Here is a 21,128-nt window from a genome sequence, read left to right as displayed (position 1 = left end):
AAATTTAAAGAAAGCATAGCCCAATCTCCACCTGTGGAGCCTGAACCCCTGGAACCTCTTTCTATAGTACGACTGGAAAATTTATCATATAGGCTGGGTATTATGAATAACTGTGCTATTCTATATCCTGGTGAAATTACTGATATACCCCTTGGAGAACTGGCTATAATTTTTATTTCACCTTCATAATCGGGATCAATTACCCCAGGACTTATCATAAGTCCTTTTAGAGTAGAAGAATGCATCTCAATAAATGAATGATTAGAACAAATTGAAAGCAAATAGGAAGATAGTAGATTCAAATTCAAATTTATCCATAACTCTATTAAATGTAAATTCACCAAATATTCCAATTAGTGAGGCCCTAAACAACTAGCAAGACCCTGTCTCAAAATAAAAATAAAATGAGTTGGGGATGTGGCTCAGTGGTTAAGCTTGGGGATGTGGTCATGGGTTAAGCTACTCTGGGTTCAATCCTGGTAACCACAACAACAATGAAAAATTAGAATGTGATAAAATAACAGAACCTATCTGTTTTACTTAGTACACAACATCCACATCAAAAGGACTGAACACAAACATCAATCCAATCAGCAATACCTTTTGACCTACCAATGCCATAACAAGGTGTATATCCTACCACAATGCATACTCATGAGTACCATGAGACATGCACATAACTGATCACAGTGATATTATCTGTACAAACACAAAAATGGAAACAATCCACATCTTTATCAACAGGAGAATGGATAAATAAACCGTAGTGTATTTATACGATGAAATCCTACTCAACAGTACAAATTAATGAACAACTGATACAAACAATAACACAGACGACTCTCAAACATACCTTGAGACAAAGAAGCAGATACAAATGAGGACGGTGTATTATTCCATAGATAAAAAGTTCAAAATAGACAAACCTATGCTATACTTTATTTATTAGGAACAAATGCTTTATTTATGCTTTACTTTATTTATGCTTTATTTAACGTTGAGGAGGAGACATTGAGAGCAGCACTAGTGGAGGTTTTAGGATGTGGTAATATTCTATTCCTTGACCTGGGTGATAGTTATAGGTATTTTGCTTTACGATACCCCATTACGAATTATATTTCTGTTTTGTGATTTTTTTTTATTTGTTAAACTCCAGTTTTTACGTGTTTACTCTTCAAGCCCTCTCCTGCCAGGCATTCACAAGGTTCTTTTTATTCTTTCTTCACAATTTTCCTGTCTGCACATCCTGTTGCCTTATGCCATCCCAATTCTGACCTTTATTTTTTCACATATGGAAAAATCTAAGAGGGTACTAACTATTCTCTGTTCTTCCTCAGACACGTAACTGTCAGATTAATATTCTTAAAACATAATTTATGATACCTCCCAAATATTCAAAATAATTTGGTAACCTCTCTATACCCTGCTATTGCCTCAAGAGTATTAACCAAGAAAGTTCAACCAAACAGTCACACACTATGCTCAAGAGTACAACAATTTTCATGCTGAGTTCCAGAAAATAGTGAGTACTTGAGGTCCCTGGTGAAGAGCAGGCATATGTGGGAAATTAAAAGCAAAAGATAGCATCATTCCATAAACAATCCATAACCAATTAGAAATGTACGTAGCCAAAATGACTAACGCTTAATAATGCTTCTTGTATGGATTCTTTCATAAGTTAATATATTTTAATTCATTTACTCCTCAAGCCCATGTGATATACTGTTGGTATGTACATTTTATAAATGGGGAAATTGAGGCATAGAAATGGTAAGTCATCTGACTAGGCTCTCACAGATAGGTGGCAACACTGGGTTGCAAACAAACCGCTGTATCTGGCTCCAAAATCTATTCTCTTAACCCTTGCACTACATTGTCTTTGTAGGACGCTTCAGTTGCTTATGTCTTTGTACCTGTGCACAGCACTGGTTTCCAAATAGAATCATACCGTGGCTAAGTGGACTGCAAGATTTAGAGCTCAAGAGAGACATGTTAACTATGTTTAGAGGTCATGTCTCACCTCTTTTGATTGAGATGCAAATGAGTGAGGTCACTCTGTAACTAAGTGCTAAACAAGCACTCCATAAAAAGAACTGTGATTTAGAGCCCTTCTGTCCCTCTGATGACCATTATTTCCCTGGTTTGGTTTGATAATGTAAGTAGTGGCAAGAAAGTTTTCAGGGGTTTTGTAAGAAATCATTCTCACATCTACTTTGAACAAATCCTCCTTGCAAACCAGTTGAGAAATGGGCTAAATTGAATCCATTTGATTTAGTCCTTTCTCCTTGCGGCAATACGGCTTCTTGCCTTTCCTTTTTCCTTTATGAGAGGACTTTAACTTTCATCGGCTGGTTTTAATTTAACTTGTCATATTTCTATTTTTTTTTTTGTACATCTGCCCAAGGCCTTTGGGAAAAGGACACATTTTTTAATACGTCAGAACAATAAAAACCAGAGAGATCAATTTAAGTCAATTAGTCATATTTTAGGTAATCTAAGTAGAAGGCAAGAAATTCACTTACAACTTTTAAGTTATTCTTTTGAAGCTTCCATAGTGTGCAAACTGGCTATGGCAGTTTAAAATTGCCATGTTCTTAGATAGCTTAGACACCATCGTGGATCATCATGGAAATCCTTAGATGAGAAGTAAGAGGGTAGTTTGTTTTTCAATATGAGGGTTGAAACCCAAGGCCTCTCCAATGTCAGGCAAGTGCTCTATCACTGAGCCACCTTCCCAACTCATTTTATTTTTGAGACAGGCTGGCCTTGAACTTGCAATTCTCCCTCCTTAGCCTATCAAATAGCTGGGATTACAGATGTGTGTCACAGTGCCTGCCACCAGGAAGCCTTTTTATGTAAGCTACACAGAAGCTGAAATGCACTGGTACCATGCAGGAGACATATGGTACTCTACAGGAGCGCTCAATGTCTTAACTCAGTTTCATGTGCACAGATGTATGTTAAGAATGAACTTTTCTAAGTCCATGGGCCCAGAAAAGCCATTTTTTTTTTGTTTTCCAGAAATAGGTGAGGCAGGCCACAATTATGTCATGAATAGTCCATTTTATTCTTTGGTTGGTCACATGGTTTTAGTCCTCTCTAATGAAAAATATCTCATAAAGAATTCCCCACCTGGGCTGAGGATATAGCTCAATGGGTAGAGTGCTTGCCTCTCATGTATAAGGCCCTGGGTTCAATCCCCAGTTCCTCCAAAAAAGAAAAAGAAAAAAACTTCCCCACCTTACCTCCACCCTCTTTATTCTATAACACCAAACACTGTTAGTTTTTCTCCTGATATATATCTATTTTATTATATTCTTATCTGTTTTCTTGCTTGTTTTCCACCTATATCCTCACTATATCATAAGCTCCATAAAAGGAGGAACTAGTCTTCCCTCAGTATCTGCACAGGATCGGTTCCAGAACCCCCATGAATACCCAGATCCAAGGACGCTTCAGTTGCTTATGTAAAATACTGTATTTTAATATAACCCATGCACGTTCTCTCATATATTTTAAATCATCCCTAAATTACTTACACATAATACAATGTAAATTCTATGTAACTAATTGTTATGCTGTATTGTTTAGAGAATAATAAAAATAAGTTGTTGTACTGTATTGTTTGGAGGGGAAAAACAAGAAAAAAATAAGAAAGTTGGCTTATGTTTGGTACAGACATTTTTCTTCAATAATTTCAATGTACAGTTGGCTAGAACTGGTGCTAGCAGGGCGGGGAGGGGGGCGGCTGCTGTATGTATCTCTTTAGTTCATCATTGTATCTCCAGTGTTGGCAGAGTGCCTAGTGTATACTTGGTACTCATATTTGTTGAAAGGATACAAACAATGAATAGATAAATCTACAAAATCAGGAAGGCAAGTGAGGCTGAGTAAGTCATAAATTTTGCAAGGATGACACAGAAATCCAATTTGGATGTTGCCATTAATTGGGAAAATATTAAGTAGTGTTTTTATGGGCTACTTCCTCCCCCGTCCCTCCCATCCTTCCTTCCTCCCTTCTAGCTTCTCTCTCTTTTCTTCTTCCCCCCCCCACCCCCCGCCACATAATGATTTGCAAAACTGTAACAAGGAAATAAAAAATGAATGTGGGAAAGATCACCTTTCATTTTAATGAAAGTATTTCAAAATTCCATTTGTGAAGGTCATCTAAATTATTTTGATGCTGTCATTTTTCACAAGGAAGATTTCTATTTCCCATGGAAAATCCCATGCACTCAAATAAGATCACAGACACTAGAGGGCAGCCCCAGACACCCCTATGGTGCTTCCTGATGATGGATAAACAGAGCAGCCTAACCTTGGGCTTCAAGCACAGGCATGTCAACATACAGATACTCCATCTTTCACCCCTCCAGGATTGGGGGACTTCCTCCATGGCTTCTCAACCTATTTGTAGGAGAACTTCTTTGGTGTCCTGCCTGAGTCTTGGAGCCTCCCCCAAGAGCTGAATGGAGATGGTCTGGAGTAGGCAGGGGAGGAAAGAAAGCCTTGATTTCCATTTTAAATGCCCTTATTCTAGAGTGGTACTCCGACCTCTCAACCTTAGCAGGCTAAGGAGATTTAGATTTTTTTAAAGCCTCTTAAATACATCCCTACACTTTCTTTTTGCATTGGACTCAAAAACAAGCCCATGGGGAAACTAGATTTCCCATTCTCCAGACTCCAAATTTATAAGACTAAAAGGCTGTTAGATCCCTGTCTCCCCACAAGTTTCCTTTAGTCATTTTGGCCAATAGCTAGCAAAAGTTCCCTCCTACTAAGCCATCAGACCTGTAAGATTTGCAGGATTCTGGAATGAACTGGTCTTAGTTGAAACTTGTAAATCAATCAAGATCCTGACTATAGGGTTCCAATGCCCACACCCCAGGACTTGACCTCTCAGAAAAATTTAGCCCCTCATTTCAATGATTGGAAAGAACATTCATATCTTTAACCTTCCTTTTAGAGAAAGCCTTGTTTTATCAATTTTTATTTTGCTTTAAAACAATGTTGTTTTTAAAAGTTTTTATTTTAAAAGAAATCCAAATCTGGTTCTGACTAGTGGGAATTTTCCTTCAGCCAAACCTGTTGGTTGTGCTTGAATCTCTGCCAGTATGGGGGCTATCACTGCAGCACTTTAAACTTAATAGTGGCTAATAAAATTATGAAGAAAAATCATAAAAGAGAATTACAAACAAAATCATCAAAAAAGAGAAAAAATGATTTGACTGTGATGAAAATCACCCTCTAGAGACCAGAATAGAAAAATTTGCAGACATAAGCTTATGTCAGCAGAGATACTTGACAGATATAAAAGTTGTTTTTCCTCAGTAGGTTTAACTCATCAGTTTCCATTCATCAGTTGTTTCTAAAATTGCAGGAAAGTTAAGTACAGCTGGGAAAAAGTAAAATTCAAAATCACCTCAATGACCCAAATTATAAGAGGTTGGAAAACTATTTTCCCTTTCTGGAGCATTTATTTTATTTTTTCCATATTTTTTATCGGTCCAGTATATTTATTTTTAAAGCTGATGGAATCTTCAAGAACACATTGCTTTCACATTTGGCTTATTTTTTAAGTGGTTTAGCTAACATATCGACAGTGTGGTTGTATTAATGAAATAATTATGTCAGAACTCTCATACCTCTTGATTTTAAGGTGTGAACACATCACATAACAAAATAGAGAAGCAGAATCAGAAATTAGAGTTGGTTGTTAAGTTTTGAATGTTTGTTCTAACTGCTTAAATACTGCAGCATCTCTATTTTGAAGCACTTCATATATGGCTACAAGTCTAAGATCATTTTTTTTTCCTCTGGTTCTCTTAACTTGTTTATTTTTGGAATGTTTTGGCCAAATCTGTTCCAACTTTGACCTTTGGGTTCTTTTCTTTTCTTTTTAGGGAAACAACTATGTATACCTTTCCCAGTATTAAACATACACACATATTCACATGCATGATAAACAATTCCCAGACTTGCTTTTCTGACAAATAAATCAGTGCCAGTACATCTTTGAAATGTCAAACTTCTCATTCAGCCTGAGACCTGTTGCTCTCCATGTGTTTCTTTGACAACATCTCAGATCTTAATGATTGGCATGGTTCCCAACTGTCAGAATGCTGAAAAGTACAAGACACCTATTCAAACTCTTCTGTCCCTGAAATTACTGCAGATGCTTTTTTAATTTTATTTTTCTGACTTCTTGGAAGATTTACTACTCTCCCAGACTTCTGGCCTCCCAGGAAGGTCAAAGAGCTTCAAGTTAGTTTACTTTCCCTCAACTCTCTTAAAACCAAGGTGCCACCAAACCTTTTTCCAAGATCACTTAGAAAAACACAGGACTGTTTTATTTTATCTCACAAGCAATACCCAGGCATGCTTAAAGGGTAAGTCCCAAATACCTTACTGCCTTAGAAAGGTGACTTTTTGTTATGATTGTAACTTTACACACATTATTATATAGAGACCTAATGGCATAAGGACTTGGTTTTGGCATCTGATAGGCCTGGATTCAAATCATATCACTTACTTCCTTTGTAAACATGCTATTATTGTACTTCCTAAACCTTAATTTGTGTCCTCATCTGTAAAGTAGAAAGTGGCAATATTAAAAATATAGACTTCTGTAATTCAAGAGCAAGTGTGTTTTAGAAGAAACGAGCAAGAATATATTCAATTATATGACAAGAAGGAGAATATTTTCCTTACCTATTCATCTTAGACAAAAAGTTTAATAAAAAAAATACAAATTAAGAAATATGTCAGTTGGGTGCACATGCCAATAACCCAAGTGACTCAGGAGGCTAAGATAGAAGGATCACTAGTTCAGAGCCAGCCTTTGTAAAAGCGAGGTGCTGAGCAACTCAGAGAGACCCTGTCTCTAAATAAAATAAAAAATAGGGCTGGGGATGTGGTTCAGTAGTTGCATGCCCCTGAGTTCAATCCCTGGTACACTCTCCCCCCTAAAAAGAAAAGAAATATTCCAGTAAAGTATGAAATATGTGCAATAGAGGATGCTCTGATGATGTGCTACCCCACGTAAACCAAAGCATTGTGTAATACACAGCTCATTCTCCCTCTAATAAAGTACATGGGTCAGGTGTACCTCTAGGGCCCTGCTATAATTTTTACCTATATAGATGTTACACATAACCTAAAGTTTGCCTGTAACATGATAAATTTCCAAATTTTAGCATAATAATGTCAAGAATGACCAAGTTGAGGTTATTCCCTAGCCTTATGCGTGTGGTGCATGTGAACTACTCATTGAAATTTGCTATGGGGAATAACATATTCATTAACAATAGTATTTTGACCAGAGTAGCAGATTCTGTGTCCAACACAAAAGGACTTTTGAATGACAGGGAAAGAAAAGTCTTTTATCATCTATTCTTAAGCCCTTATCTGGGAAATGACTATCCAGTTAGGAAATGATCCAGATGTGACAATTTGTCAATACATACTATTTATTTTTAGCATTTTACAGAGACAAATAAAAATAAGAAATTCATATCAGTCTACCAAGTGGGTTCTGATGATAGAGACAAAGACATGATATTCACATCAGTCTATCAAGCAGGTTCTGATGGGAGGGAGATAAGAATATCTGATTTTTCAGTGGGCTCAGAGATTTTCCTCCAGATAGTCTCCCAAGTCTGAATCTGACAGCTCTCCAGACTACAACTAATGCAAACTAATCCCAGGCTAGTAACTCATTCAACAGGTCCAGCATCTAATTCACCACCTATTTCTTGTACCTTCTTCACCTCCACCTGCTAATACCATCTGTGGTTCTTCTCGTCTAAATGGATACTGTCAGATTCACCTTGGACCCTTTCCTCCTGCAATCTCTTCTCTGACCCTTTCTCTTTCCCTAATATTTGACCTTCCACTCTCTTACTTCTCCTACCCAAGTAGGGCACTTCTTTCCCCCCATGCATCTCTGGGAATAAGCTTCTTCGCTTTCTCTTCCTTTCAGTAACCATGCATATACACACCCTTGCCTCTAACTTTTTGAATCCCTGTGTGCAAGCCCTGTCTCTGCTCTAAAACTGGATCCTTTTGTTAACACAAGTTCTTGTTATGAAGATCAGGAGATCCGTCCAGCCCTATTTCCCGCCAATCCCTAGCCCACTCCTTTTGTACTAGTCTTGTGCACAACCCTTTAATCTAAGCCTTTTTTTTTCTTTAATAATGTCCCTGCGACTTTCCCTCCTACAATACACAAATCTAATGCTTGCCTAAGTCTACATCTGTCCCCAAATTTGTTCAAAATACCTCAGAAACTACTTACCTCTTCTGACTCTACTCTCCTTGCTATTTACCCTCTGCCCTATACTGTATAAGCATTAGTCCTGTGATCCTGGAAGCTCCATGTGCTAAGTAAGAGCATCTATACTTCAATTCCCTTCTCCTCCCTTCTTCACCTCCTGGTTCCTGAGTCCTCCTTGCACAAGGGGCATAGAAAGAGATCAACAATTAATAGCTGTGCATGGGAACTGAAGTTTAACCCTTCTGATTCTAATCCACACCTTTTACTCCTGCTTTGGATAAACGGTACATGGCAACATCCCTAACTTTGCCACATCACAATCACACAGGATGGAGATTTACTACCAAGTCATTTTACTACCTTTGAGTAGTAAAAGATGCCTTTGAGAAAGACCTAAGTAAAATCCCCAACACTTTCTTTATTAGCTGCCTCTTAAGTAGGGAGGAGTTAAGGGAGGTGGGGATTGTTGCATTTCAACTTTAAACTCCCAGTCACAGATGAACAAACGCGTGGAACCCTGAGTGTCCTCAGGCTATAGAAAAGATAGATGCGAAGATACCAGTTTTACTCCGCCCTTCCCACCCTTCCATCCAAGCGGTGCAATGGGAAGAAACTGGCACAAACTGTCTCCCACTTGAGAAATTAAAACAATGGCCGGCGGTGGCATAAGGGAGACTCACATAGTCCTCGCAATGCAACTGCAATAGAAAGCCGGCAGCCCCAACCAGCGCCAGACGTCCACCGCCAGCCTATTAGGGAAGCCTCGGGGTCGCGGGCTCCTGTTCGCAGCCGGAGAACCCGCCGCTAGGAGGCGCCGCGAGCGCGCCAGCCCCGCCCGCTGCTGAAGGAGGGCTAGCGCCCGATCCCCTCCGCCAAACCCCTAGCCGCCGGGCAGGCAGGCGGGACTAGACGCGGGGACTGTCACTGCAGACGCGCCGCTCCTACCGACCCGGGACGCGAGCATCAAGGGAACTCCAGGCGCCACCCTGCCATTTGTCCCACCGGAGTCCTTGGCTCCCGCTCCCCAGTGAGCAGCATCAGGAAGACGGCGATGTCTGCTGGGGCCCGCCGGAGGAACCGGGCGCAGCATTTCGCCCCCCTCTGGTGTTTCTCGGTCGGGTTGGGGATGCTGTGGTCCCCTGCCTCACAGGCTTTCAACTTGGACGTGGACAAACTCACCGTGTACAGCGGCCCAAAGGGCAGCTACTTCGGCTACGCAGTGGACTTCCACATACCTGATGCCCGCACGTAAGTCGCTCTCCTGGGGGAGGTGGCACGCGTGCGCCAACCCGCTCACAGGTCGGGTCCCGGCCCCTCTGCTGTTAGCCCCTGGTAGGTCTCCCGAGCTTGGAAAGGCAGTGTCTGAGGTCCCACCCGTCTGCTCACCAGGGCTTCCGTCCCGTTTTCGGCTGGCCATGAGCCCCTTCTTTCCCTTTGCGCGCTAGATGTGCCTTGTGAACTTTGAACTAGAGAAATGCCACTGCAAAGAACTCCCGGTTCAAACTCCACTCATGCATCCCATAAAGGAGAGAACGGGACCGAACTGAGCCAGTTAAAACAGTTAAAACAAAAACCCAATATGGTGCAAGTGCTGCTGGTTGGCTGCAAGCACCTGGGCTCTTGTCCTCTACTTTCTCCCCATGGACTCTCATCTCACTGTATCTACATAGCTCCACCTAGAGAAGAATTAGGACCACTCGCACCCTCTTCCAAACCAGGTTTCTGACGCCCATTTCTTTCCAAGAGGAAATCAACCTTAACACTCTCTCCATCATAAATATGCTTCTGCCCTCCACCCCTACTCCAGCCTCAGTAGACATGCACCTCCTGAGTGCAACGCGTGCGCACAGTTTTATGATTGCCACCAGGTGACCTTTTCCAATCCTTTCTCAGAGCAAGTGTCTTGGTGGGGGCACCCAAAGCCAATACCAGCCAGCCGGACATCGTGGAAGGGGGAGCCGTCTATTACTGCCCTTGGCCGGTGGAAGGATCTGCACAGTGCAAGCAGATACCGTTTGACACCACCAGTAAGTGCTATTTGTCATTCTGGACTCTGGGCCCTGGTTTGAAAGAGCCAGAGCAATCCTGGAGTCAACTTCCGACTTTCTTTGTATTCATAGTCCTGTTCAACTTTTAGGTATTGTGGGCGGTGCAGGTTAGAGAAATAAGTCTTCAACCCTGAGTAAAAATGTTTAGTGAACCCTAGAGAAGGAATGTTATCTGACCCTGAGTGTTTAGATGCATCCAGGTAATTTCTTTTTCCTTTTTCCCCTTGCTGTCCAGAGGTGAGCATTTTTAGGGTGAGTGGATGTTTTGGAAAATACAAAAGTTACATCTTAACCTTGACCATGGACAGAATGTGGTTGCTTCCCAAGGACCAACCTGGGAAAAGACAGATTCTTAGCCGAGTTCCAAACTCCAGAGGCAAGACTTAGCTGACTTAGCTGCAGCAGACCCAGACATCACTCCATGTTGCTGTTTAATTCTTTACAGAAAGAAAGAATTTTCTTTCAAAATATTGGACATTGGATGCAAACTAGTACAGGCAGAGTGTGGATGGATTACATTCATTTCCAAAATCCCTAGACAGATGTTTCTTATTTAATTAAAGGAAAAATACATTTTAAACAATTCAGTCTGGTTACGTTTCCTCTGTGTTTTCTCTTTGGGTTCTAAGAAAATACTTTAAATGTAATGTGTTCAAAAACATTAACACTGAATATTTTAATTTTTACCACCAAACCTTTATGAATTCAAATGATATGTATTATCAGAAAGCTAATCACTTTCCAGAAAAATGTGAATATGTCAGCTCAAATAACCCTTTGATGACCAGTCATTTAAAATCCCTTGTGCACTGCTCAATTGTTTTATAACATCATTCTCTGTGTATTTTGTTGGTATCCTAGTATGCATTCAGAACTTATGTAGAATGTCCATTTTATCAGAATTTTAATGAAATCCATTGGGTGGTGTTTACTTGTTAATTTATATCTTTTGTGCTAAGGAGAAAAAGTATTTCAGTTCTATGAATATGGAAATCATTTTTAAAAAATCTGTGCAAGAATTACCTTGAATTATGACCAAACTAAGAAAGTCTTCCATAAAAGCATTTTTAAATTATATTTTTCATGCCTGTCTATATATGGTCATGATAGCTTATTTGCTGTTTCATTAAATAATTCAGTTATTTCATAACCAAGTTTTATAAGCTTTTTTCTTTTAAATTTAAGGATTGATAATGGAAAAATTAAGCTGCTTAATGTTACTTTATGACAGAAATTCTTTAATTAGTTGTTTTATCAGGCTTGAGATGCCTCCTAGTTATGGACCCTAAGTTTAAGAAAAAAACTTCCTAAATCAGAAAAATTGATCAGTTAAGTGTGAAATTAATGCCATTTTAATCATTCATGCCAAAATCCTTTTAATTTTTTAAAATATTTAAAATTCAGACCTTGACAAGTAAAAGCATCCTTGACATCAATTGAATTTACATTCAGGAAAACAGGTGTTTATTTTTTGACACATTCAGTTTGTTTTCACCAAGAAACAATCTATAGTCATGGAAACGATTTTAATAACCCACCTAGGACATTTCTTAGCACATCAAGTCAGGATCTAGTTGGTGTAGTTTTCCTTTGATAAATGGAGAATCAATGTCTGCCCAGATAAGTTACACCTGAACAAACACCTTCTATACCCCCAATCCCTGTAATGCCATGATTCAATAGATAAAAACTAGAAAATCCAGGCATTAGTATGAGTTTTTAAAAACTGACCACTCCTAACCAAGATTTTCTGGTGTTAAATCACAATAAGTAAAAATTTCCAAGGTTCATTCTAAAGCACTTGTTTGGAACTTTGAATTCACTTTCCCAGAGAAAACTAATGCTGAAAGATTGGGCTTTGGTTTCTAGAATAGCCCACAGGAATGTATTTAACCCTTTCTGTAGCTGAATTACATTTGCAATGAAACACTTGGGGACAAACCAGTACAATTTAATCAATTAAATGAATAGGAAAACAATGTCAAGGAAAGGTCAATATTGCTTGGAGAAAGATGGGAGTGGGGGTAGATGACTCTTAAGCAGGTTCTGAAAAAGACAGTTGGATGTCTCAAAGGGCTTCAGAGATTGATGCTGCTGGCTTTATACTAGATCTTACTTCTAAATGTGTGGAGTTTTTCTTGACAGGTAGACAGATGCATCCTACTATATAGGATTACTATAATTGCAGTAATTTGAGGACTCATAAATGGAACAAAGTGGGAGGGGGCAGGAGAGAGAAATAGATATTCCTGAAATAACTGAGCAGGAATTTCTTTAAAAAAAATAAGCAAGGCAGGAAGGCTACACAAAGTTTGTAAGAAATGAATGGTTCATAATGGAATGAACAGGGCAGTGATCTGTGGAAAAGGGTGTCTCACGAAGAGAGGTGGGAAATTTTTCTTTGGGAAAAGAAAGTTCTCCTCCTTAGCCATCAGGGGGTACTGTGGGCCCAGAAACCTTGGTTGCTGCTGGGAATGGCCTGGAAAAGGGGAGATGAAAGGGAATCAGGACCACAACTGGGTGCTACTGAATGGGTGCCAACACTTGGCACCTATTTCCACCAGTTACTTTATCCACATGTCCTGAGACAATGGAACTGGCTGTGAAGTGAAGAAGGACCAGCAGAGCTAGCTCCAATCAGAGCAGGCAGTTTTGTGGGCAGAGTAGAATCTTGGAAAGATAGAAATGGACCTTGCTGACTCTAGGTCTTGCACTCGATATTGCCAGTCGTATCCTGTTTATTGATTACTACCATGTACCAGTCACTTGATTACTACCATGTACCAGTCCCATGATTCCTAATCTGTAACATGAATAAGGAAACTGACTTCAAGGGTCTGGTCCAAAATGGCATGATTGAGATGGAGTTCTGCCTACTCCAAATCTAGCCTCTTCACCTTGCCTCCCTCCCAAAAATGGAGAGAGGATTAGTTCTCACAGCGTGCAAGTTCATGGTTGTGACAGGATCATGAGGAGCCCCAACAGGCACTGTGCCCCTTTCCTGACTTTTCTCCATCCCCCCCCCCCCAACACGGGCTCTAGATGTTCCAACAGAAGTGCCCTACAGAGAAGAGCTACAAAGGAGGAACAGCTTTGCTAGGAAAGTTGTAGAAACCAGAGGTTTAGAAGCAGGGTTTGTCTTGGTTGTGTATGTCTCTGGTTTGCTCAAACTCCCATAGAATCGTCCCCAGAGTCCCCTATTACATCCTGAGTTACTCTCTGCCCAGTGACAATAATTCACTGTTTCCCTACAAAGAGGAAGCAAATGTCCCTACTTGACAATGTAGTGGCTCTGACTGGTGAACACCTACAAACTGATATCCACATAACAGTTTGTGATGTGCAGGGCATTTTATATATATATATTTCCCAATATTCCTCTGTGGGGATATCTATGACTTTTGCTGTCTTGTACCCCGTCTACTCTTACTATCATGTCTGAATTCAAGACGTGCCAAGTAGGTTGACCTTTTAATAAAGTTGTTTCAACTTGTTCAGGCCTCTTGGGTGTCTGTAATTTAGCATTTTGCTGGAGTAACCAACTACATTTTCTCAGCCTAGATACTAAAGTAGATGGGCCTATAATTTAGACCCTGAATCTGGCTGTGATCCTGTACCTCAATTTAAGATCAACCACTTTTGAAAAACAAATAAGCTGTTAGTTAAATTTTTCATTAAATAATAATGATTTATAGCTTATCATTTAGCTTGGATTTCTGGGGGGTCTATTTTTTTTTTAAATTCAAAAAGAGAGGAAGCTTGGACTTTGCCTACCATTTCAAATGCATGAATACTATTAAATTCTGCGCCTTTCAAGTAAGGAAAAGGGAAATTTTAAGGAAGCATATGGTGGTGGGGGAGGTGCAAAGAGTAGATAATTTTCCTGCTCTGCCCAAAATCAAATGGTTCCAAAAAAGCACTTCTCTCATCTCCCTTCTGTCTTTCCCTCGTACTTCAATAGAACAAAATTCCTCCCATCACCAAATTGATTTCTTTCACTTTTGCCTCGGGAGCTCTCTGAACTATGCTGTATCTTAACCAACTTAAAACATCACATCTGCCTAATTCATGCCTCTCGTCGCTAAGTCTACTCCAACATTTATTTCTTCTTTTTTCCAACACTTCCCAAACTCATGTGAAGATTAAATAAGGATGGCTAGATTACAACCCTTCTGATAAAAGGGGGAATGAATGAAAAAAAAATGAAACAGTCACTTCATTTTTGGAATAATGAATGGGTGATTTGCAACAATAATAGCCAAAGCAGAGAACATGAAATATTTGATTGTTTTCAATGCTCAAGTGGCACATTTGGAGGAGGAAGATAATGGCTTGTGCTAATAGATGATGATAATCATCATAGCACTGACATCAGCAGAGTCAGTACAGCTGGGATACATGCACAATTAGGGACCCACATAAAAAGGGAACAGGAAGAGCTGGGAGATGCCATTGAGATTTGGAAGTCATCTGAGAGACACTACTAGAATTAGCCTGGCCTTAATTTAGTATCTTTGTGCTTAAAATAAGTAAATGAAAAACCCCTTCGAATGGAAGATGATTTGGTTAGGACGTTTCAAAGCTCCAGAACGGTAACATTTTTGTTGGAATTGTGTTTTAGCTTGGAGACCAGAAGCCTTTGTTTTGGGAGTTCTGTTTTATTTTGTGTCGAGTGAGCCCACAATAAGAAGCAGCTTACAGCATCTGTTTCTGTGACTGGTACAGGACTGGTTTTTGATAGTATGGGGTGTGCCCTCTTTCTCATGTGAGGGTTAGGAAACATATTGGTCACAGAAGTCTTGCTTTTCTGACTTGCCCAGAAAGAAATTAGGTTTTGTTTGGGAACAAAGAAAAGAAAAAAATGTAGGTCAGAGTTACTCAAGTAGATGACAGAGGAAATAATATAAATGTGATAAGATTCAGGAACAGCAGAAATCTATGGTACAGTAAGCTCAGCTGTAAGGTTAAAAAAAAAAGTGAGGGGGAGCCCAAAGATTACCTACTTCTTTTTAAGAATCGATAATGCCAGGAGTAGAAAGAGTTTTGTTATTTGCATATATACATATATATGTACAGAAATCTTCCTGTACCGAGTGCTGATCCCACCGAGTCATCAGGTCTTGTTTGGCTGAATGTTTACTTTTTCTGCAAGCAATTCTCCAGTTCACAATGGTTACTATGTCTGAATATGCGGACCTGACACAGGCAACCACCATCCAGCCCTGAAGGGATCCTGATTGGCTCACACACCCATGCAACAGAATGCAATTGAGTCCTGATAGGAGCAGAGAGGAGGTAGTGGTCCCCACAGCACAGCAACCAAGGAAGCAATTAGAAAAAGGAAGTCCTTGAAACTCTGGCTAGAAATAGGAAACAGACCTGCTCTATGGATAGTTGGGTAGTATGAACATAGGAGCCTGTTCCTTAATCTGCAAAATTCTTTCAAGAAGCTAGACGTCCGTCGGAGGGAAGAGGCTGCCAGGTTCTTGGCAGGAATCTTCCATGCAGCAGCTGCAGCATTTTGGAAGAGTTGTCCAAAATAGTCTTGACGTTATCCTGGAAACAAAATATGTTTTGACATTTCAGCTAACTGGTTGAGATGAATGAATTCAAATATTACCCCGTGTGTATAAAGAGTTCTGTACCTGAGAGTTGTATTGATGAAGAGAACGGCCGACATCATTAAGAGCTCCACTGAGGTGTGTCCTGATGGACACCATCCAGACACACAGACATGGATTTTTTGAGGAAGATAGACGAAAAATGTATCATTGATCTTATTAAAAGCACCCCTTCATCTTTTAACCGGTCAACATGCTTAAGACCTTTAAAATATGTAATTTTCCAAATGCATTTGAATATATGTTTAAAATATATCTTTAATACATGCTTTAAAAATATGTATGGTAAAGCAAGGTATACCTGAGTGATGAATCCTAAACTAGATTTTAAATAAAGCCCAATTCTGGGTTATGTTATAGGGAGACTTTAGATGTGCAAGCAAATAATGATTCACTGATAAGTGATTGATACTCAAAATAGTCCACTCATTGCCTCAGTTGGGCTATTATGGAACCCAGGCAGGCAGTTCTCAGATGGATGTCTCCAGACATCCTAGAAGGATTCGAGCTCGACCTCATCTGTGCAGAAAGGCCAGAACTTGGATCTCTGATATTTAGTGTAGCATCCCAAATGCCTGCCAACTTGAGAATCTTTTCTAGATCCATAACCATTAGTGAAAATGATCCTTTAGCTGTTGTGTTCTTTTGGTAAAAATAAGGCATCAGTTACAAAATTAAGTCTTTCTAGAAAAATAAATCTTTCTAGGTATTGGGGGAAGAGCTGACTTTGAAGGGGGAGTATAAGGAAATTCAGGGAGGGTGATGGAACTTTTTGAATCTTTATTATGGTATGTGTGTATTTGTCCAAACCGATAAAACTATGTATCAGTAGAAGTGAATTTGATGGTGTACAAGTAAAAACCAAATGAAAAGAGAAAAATACCTCCATGGATAGTATGAGAGAGCTATATATATGATCAATTTGGTTTTCTGACCATTGCTATGAGCATGTTGACAGTAAGATCTTTGACAGCAATAAGTTCGGATACAATAGCTCTTGAAAGTCTGACATATTTTATGACTGAATAACATAGGCCACTGCTCCCAAATAAGGGTGAACAACGAAATCATCATGTAGGACCTTCTTTATCGTTCTGTAAATAAAGATAGAATGTTCAGCATGTATTTGGTGGAAGAACTGTGAGAACATGTTGAGTAAGAATGACCCCTGTGCAATCCAGTGTCACCCTGTGTCTTTCCTCTGTGCTTATGAAATGCAGGCATGGGACTCCTCCTTGGTGTTAACTAAGCTAAGGAGGTCTCACTTCAAACACGTGTTATAGTTATCCACAAAAGTACAACTGCACTGCAGGGCTTTTACTTATTCACATTAGGTCAACTTTTTTCTTTATCTCTGGTATTTGACATGGGAAAACAGATTTGGATATGACATTGCAAAAGCCTCTGTATCAATCTGCCCGGATTTCCAGGCCATACAGAAACTAGGGAGAAGGGTACACACCATTGCTACAGGGATAGGTTTATTAAAGGAGCCCAGGTGGCCAAAATTACACCCAGCATCCCTCCCAGAGGTAATGATGGAAGACAACTCCTGGTAGCTGCCTCCATTGTCACATCCTGTGATTTATCCAGATGTTTCCATCCAACGCTTCTTGCCACATGGCTTGCACAATTTACCTCCTTCTCCCAGTTCTTCATGCCACAGTACAGTACAAGTACATGGCAAATACCCCCTATATATACATGTCCCCCTCACCCTGGGCCTCAGTTCTTAACCACTCAGAACTTCTTATCTTTCAGTGATGACTTTCTGGTACTTTCAGCTTTTCTCTCTCCCTACATTTTCCCAAAGGATATATACTTCAGAAATTAATTCTAAAATCATTGTGAGTCCTTTTTGTGGAAAAAAAGGGACACAACACCTAGAAATGTTTCAGGCCGCCTGAATATGGATAGTCCATTAAGTAAAGCATAAGATATATGATGAAATATTATACAGCCATAAAAATGAAGTCCACAAAGTATCAACATTAATATGGAAGATATGCTTGTTTTAATGTTAAATGAAAAACAAACTCCAAAATTGTATCTACAAGTTTTTTGTAGTATGAGAAGGGAAATGAAACCAAGTGATATGCATGGTAGAAGGTGGGGACAGGTTGAGGACTGACTGCTGGTATGAAAGTCATACTCATATCTTCAAATCTGCTGACAGAAACATTTTCCTTTTCTCACCACATGATGTGCTCTCTACCACAAGTGTTGGGTTTGGGATGAAAGCCCCAAAGAACTGTGCAATTTGAGTGTTCCAAAAACATCTTCAGGAAAAGCCATTTATTATAAAAAGAAGTAAAATCAGTGCTAATCACATGTCCCTAAGACAACCTTTTTTTTGTTGAATTTCCTTTCTTGTGGTCTTTTAAAGGTACGGATACCATTTTGATAGGTGCAGATAATAAATAAAGTATTCAACATTTAAATAAATTGGAATCACCAACCTCCTAGGCATGCTTTGGCTTATGAAATGTCAGAAACAATGAAGATCCACTCCAGGTGTATAGAGAGTATGCACTGTGCCTTCTCTCCCTTTCCCAGTAGGGAGAAGTTGGACACATGTATCCATAAGGAACCTCCATGAGCTAGGATCCTTGGGTGGTTTGAATAAGCAGAACCTTCCTGTCAACTTACATGAAATATATAATATGAGCAAGAAATAAACCTTGGTTATATTAAGCTAGAGATTTGAGGTCATTTGTTTCTATAGACTCATCTGGGCACTTTTTGGCCTATTAGTACATGTGAGGAGCAATAATGGAAATAAATGTTCTACCCCATGAATACAGTATTTTTTAAGTTCATGAATTCTTAGTGCCTTTTCTAGAAAAACATGCACTATGAGTCTCATGGGAAGAGACCAAATGTAATTATCTCTGCACCTGTTGGATACAGAACCAGTTTTTACCCTTCACGTTCAGTCAAAATACTTTTATAGAAGAGATTCTGGAAAATGCATTCACTACCCCCAACTGCTTTTCCCTTTTCCCTTGCTCAACCCTTATTGCTGACAAATATGTCGACATACTTTTCATTTATAGAAACAGACACGTCTTTACAGAATTCTGAACAATTTACTTGGGTCTGAGTAATACAGTTTATCCCCAAAGAAATGCTCTAAATAGATTTTTAGCTCACCGTTGGGGCACATATAATTTCTTAAGGGGGGGGGAACCCTTCTTATTGAACATAGCAGATCAAGAGCTAATCACCAATTCATATTGTGAAACTGAATACCATATCATGACTTCACCTGAATGGTTCAGTGGAATCGAAAATAACTCTTAGCGTTTGTGACATTCCACAAGCAGTGTTCTTCTAGACCCTGGAAGATGGCCACAAAGCTCAAGGCCTTGCCCATGTATGGTTTACAGTGAACAGCAAGGACCAGATGAGAAAAATTAAGGTAAGGTTGAGGGGACAGAGTGGGGGAGTGGGCATGTGTACACGCATGTTATTTTAGGTTGGGGTGGCATTATTTTTCTATTGCTGCTATGACAAATTACCACACATTTAATGGCTTTAACAACACAAATTGATTATTTTACAGTTTTAGAAGCCAAAGTCTAAAATAGGTTTCCCTGGGCTTGAATCAAGGTCTTGGCAGAGCTGTGTTCTTTCTGGAAGCTCTAGGGACAATCTCTTTTCTTGCCTTTTCCAGCACTCACAGCCTGCCCACATTCTTTGGCTTATGGCCTTTTTCCATTTTTAAAACTAACAATGTTGGGCAGAATCCATCTCCACTTCCTTCTTCTTCTCTGTCCCCCTCTTTCACCTTCAAGTACCCTGGTGATGACATTGGACCCACCCTTACCATGCAGGATAACTTCCCTCTCTCAAGGTCAGATGATATGCAATCTTAATTCCATCTGCAACCTTAATTCCCTTTCTTATGCAACAATTTATTTATGGGCTTGTGGAATGAAGGTGTAGACTGGGGGGGAGGCCTATTATTTTGCCTATCACAAGTGGTCAAAAATTTTTCATTGAGTAGCTGATATTTGAGTGAGGGTTTAAATTAAGGAGGTCTCCCTGGGAGAAGAGCCTGGATTGTAGCAAAGTCAGTGTTCAAGACTAGAGGGAAACTAGTGTGCCTGGGAAATGGAGCAAAGGCCTCTGGGCCAGAGAAGCAAGTCAAGGAAAGAAGGATACAAAACTGGCCAGAAAGCCAAGTGCATATAGGGTTGGGGCCATAATCCCCAAAGATGGACTCTCAAATGCCATAATCCCAAATGTTGAAATCCCAAAAGATCAAAATCTCTGAATTCTAAAATCCCTGAAGTCTAAAATTTCAAAAATATCATTTTGAAAATATAATTTTAAAAATTTATCTAAAAGACAATTTATAGTTTTTAAAGGAGATTTATGTGGGACACATAAAAACAGGACTGAACACTTCATAGATCTCTTTGCATTATAAAGCAGACAATAAGAAGATTCATAGTTTTGCAAACATAAATTCTGTTATACTAATGACAGTTGTGAGTGTGACCATATGCATAAAGAAATGGTCAAAAAGTGAAGTATATAAATCTACTTACTATGGTTGATAATTGTGTGCACGTGGCTTTCTAACTGTCTTCTCTGAAATTCTGTGATGGACAACCTAAGCTTTTGCAAGATCAATCAAAAAATCTCTGTAGGTAACCACTGCATGCAGAGTTGCAGAAAGAGCTAAAATATGGAGAGATTTTATCTTTCACAAGTACAGATGTATAAAAAGAACATCTCCTTATTTACTGAGGAAATTCCAAGGTTTTTAATGTTTATATCAATGCTTGCAAGCTAAGTCAATTATTTTATGATAATAAAATTTCAGTGTCAATTTTTCAAAAAATACTTCAAGTAAATTATGACTCTTGAAAAGTCATTATACAATTAATACTTCTATTATTGGAAAAGATGCAAAGATACAACACATACAAAGCAAATTGTAAAAAGAAAATGATAAGGATTTAAAATAGTAAGAGAAAAAAAACAAAGAAACCGAGAAAGTCTGAGGGCACAAGAGGCTATTGAAATAAATCCTAAAGTTCAAAAGCCAGGGAGCCTGGAGTTCTGATGTCCATGGTGGTACAAGAAAACTTTGCCCCAGCTCTCAGAGATCAAATCACCTTCTATGTTCATTCTCTCTGGTCCTCTGGCTAAATAGATACGTTAATCTCTGGA

General features: G+C 39.4%; 1 protein-coding gene across 1 annotated transcript in view; it reads left to right on the top strand.

Annotated features, from left to right (window-relative positions):
• The first annotated feature begins 8,794 nt into the window (after positions 1–8,794).
• The window catches only part of Itga8 (integrin subunit alpha 8), a 199,490-nt gene continuing 187,156 nt past the window's right edge, over positions 8,795–21,128 (top strand). Inside the window, exons 1-2 of the mRNA XM_046448373.2 lie at positions 8,795–9,523; positions 10,169–10,302. Of these exons, the coding sequence (XP_046304329.1) occupies positions 9,327–9,523; positions 10,169–10,302 (331 nt within the window). The 5' untranslated portion in view covers positions 8,795–9,326. The remainder of the gene's footprint in view (positions 9,524–10,168; positions 10,303–21,128) is intronic.

The sequence above is a fragment of the Marmota monax genome, unplaced genomic scaffold (assembly GCF_021218885.2).
Source record: "Marmota monax isolate L192 unplaced genomic scaffold, Marmota_monax_Labrador192_F-V1.1 WCK01_AAM20220418_F8-fsc00066, whole genome shotgun sequence".
In the NCBI taxonomy this organism is placed as follows: domain Eukaryota; kingdom Metazoa; phylum Chordata; class Mammalia; order Rodentia; family Sciuridae; genus Marmota; species Marmota monax.
Note: the sequence above shows the minus strand (reverse complement) of the source record. Positions and strands in the feature narration are given on the sequence as shown.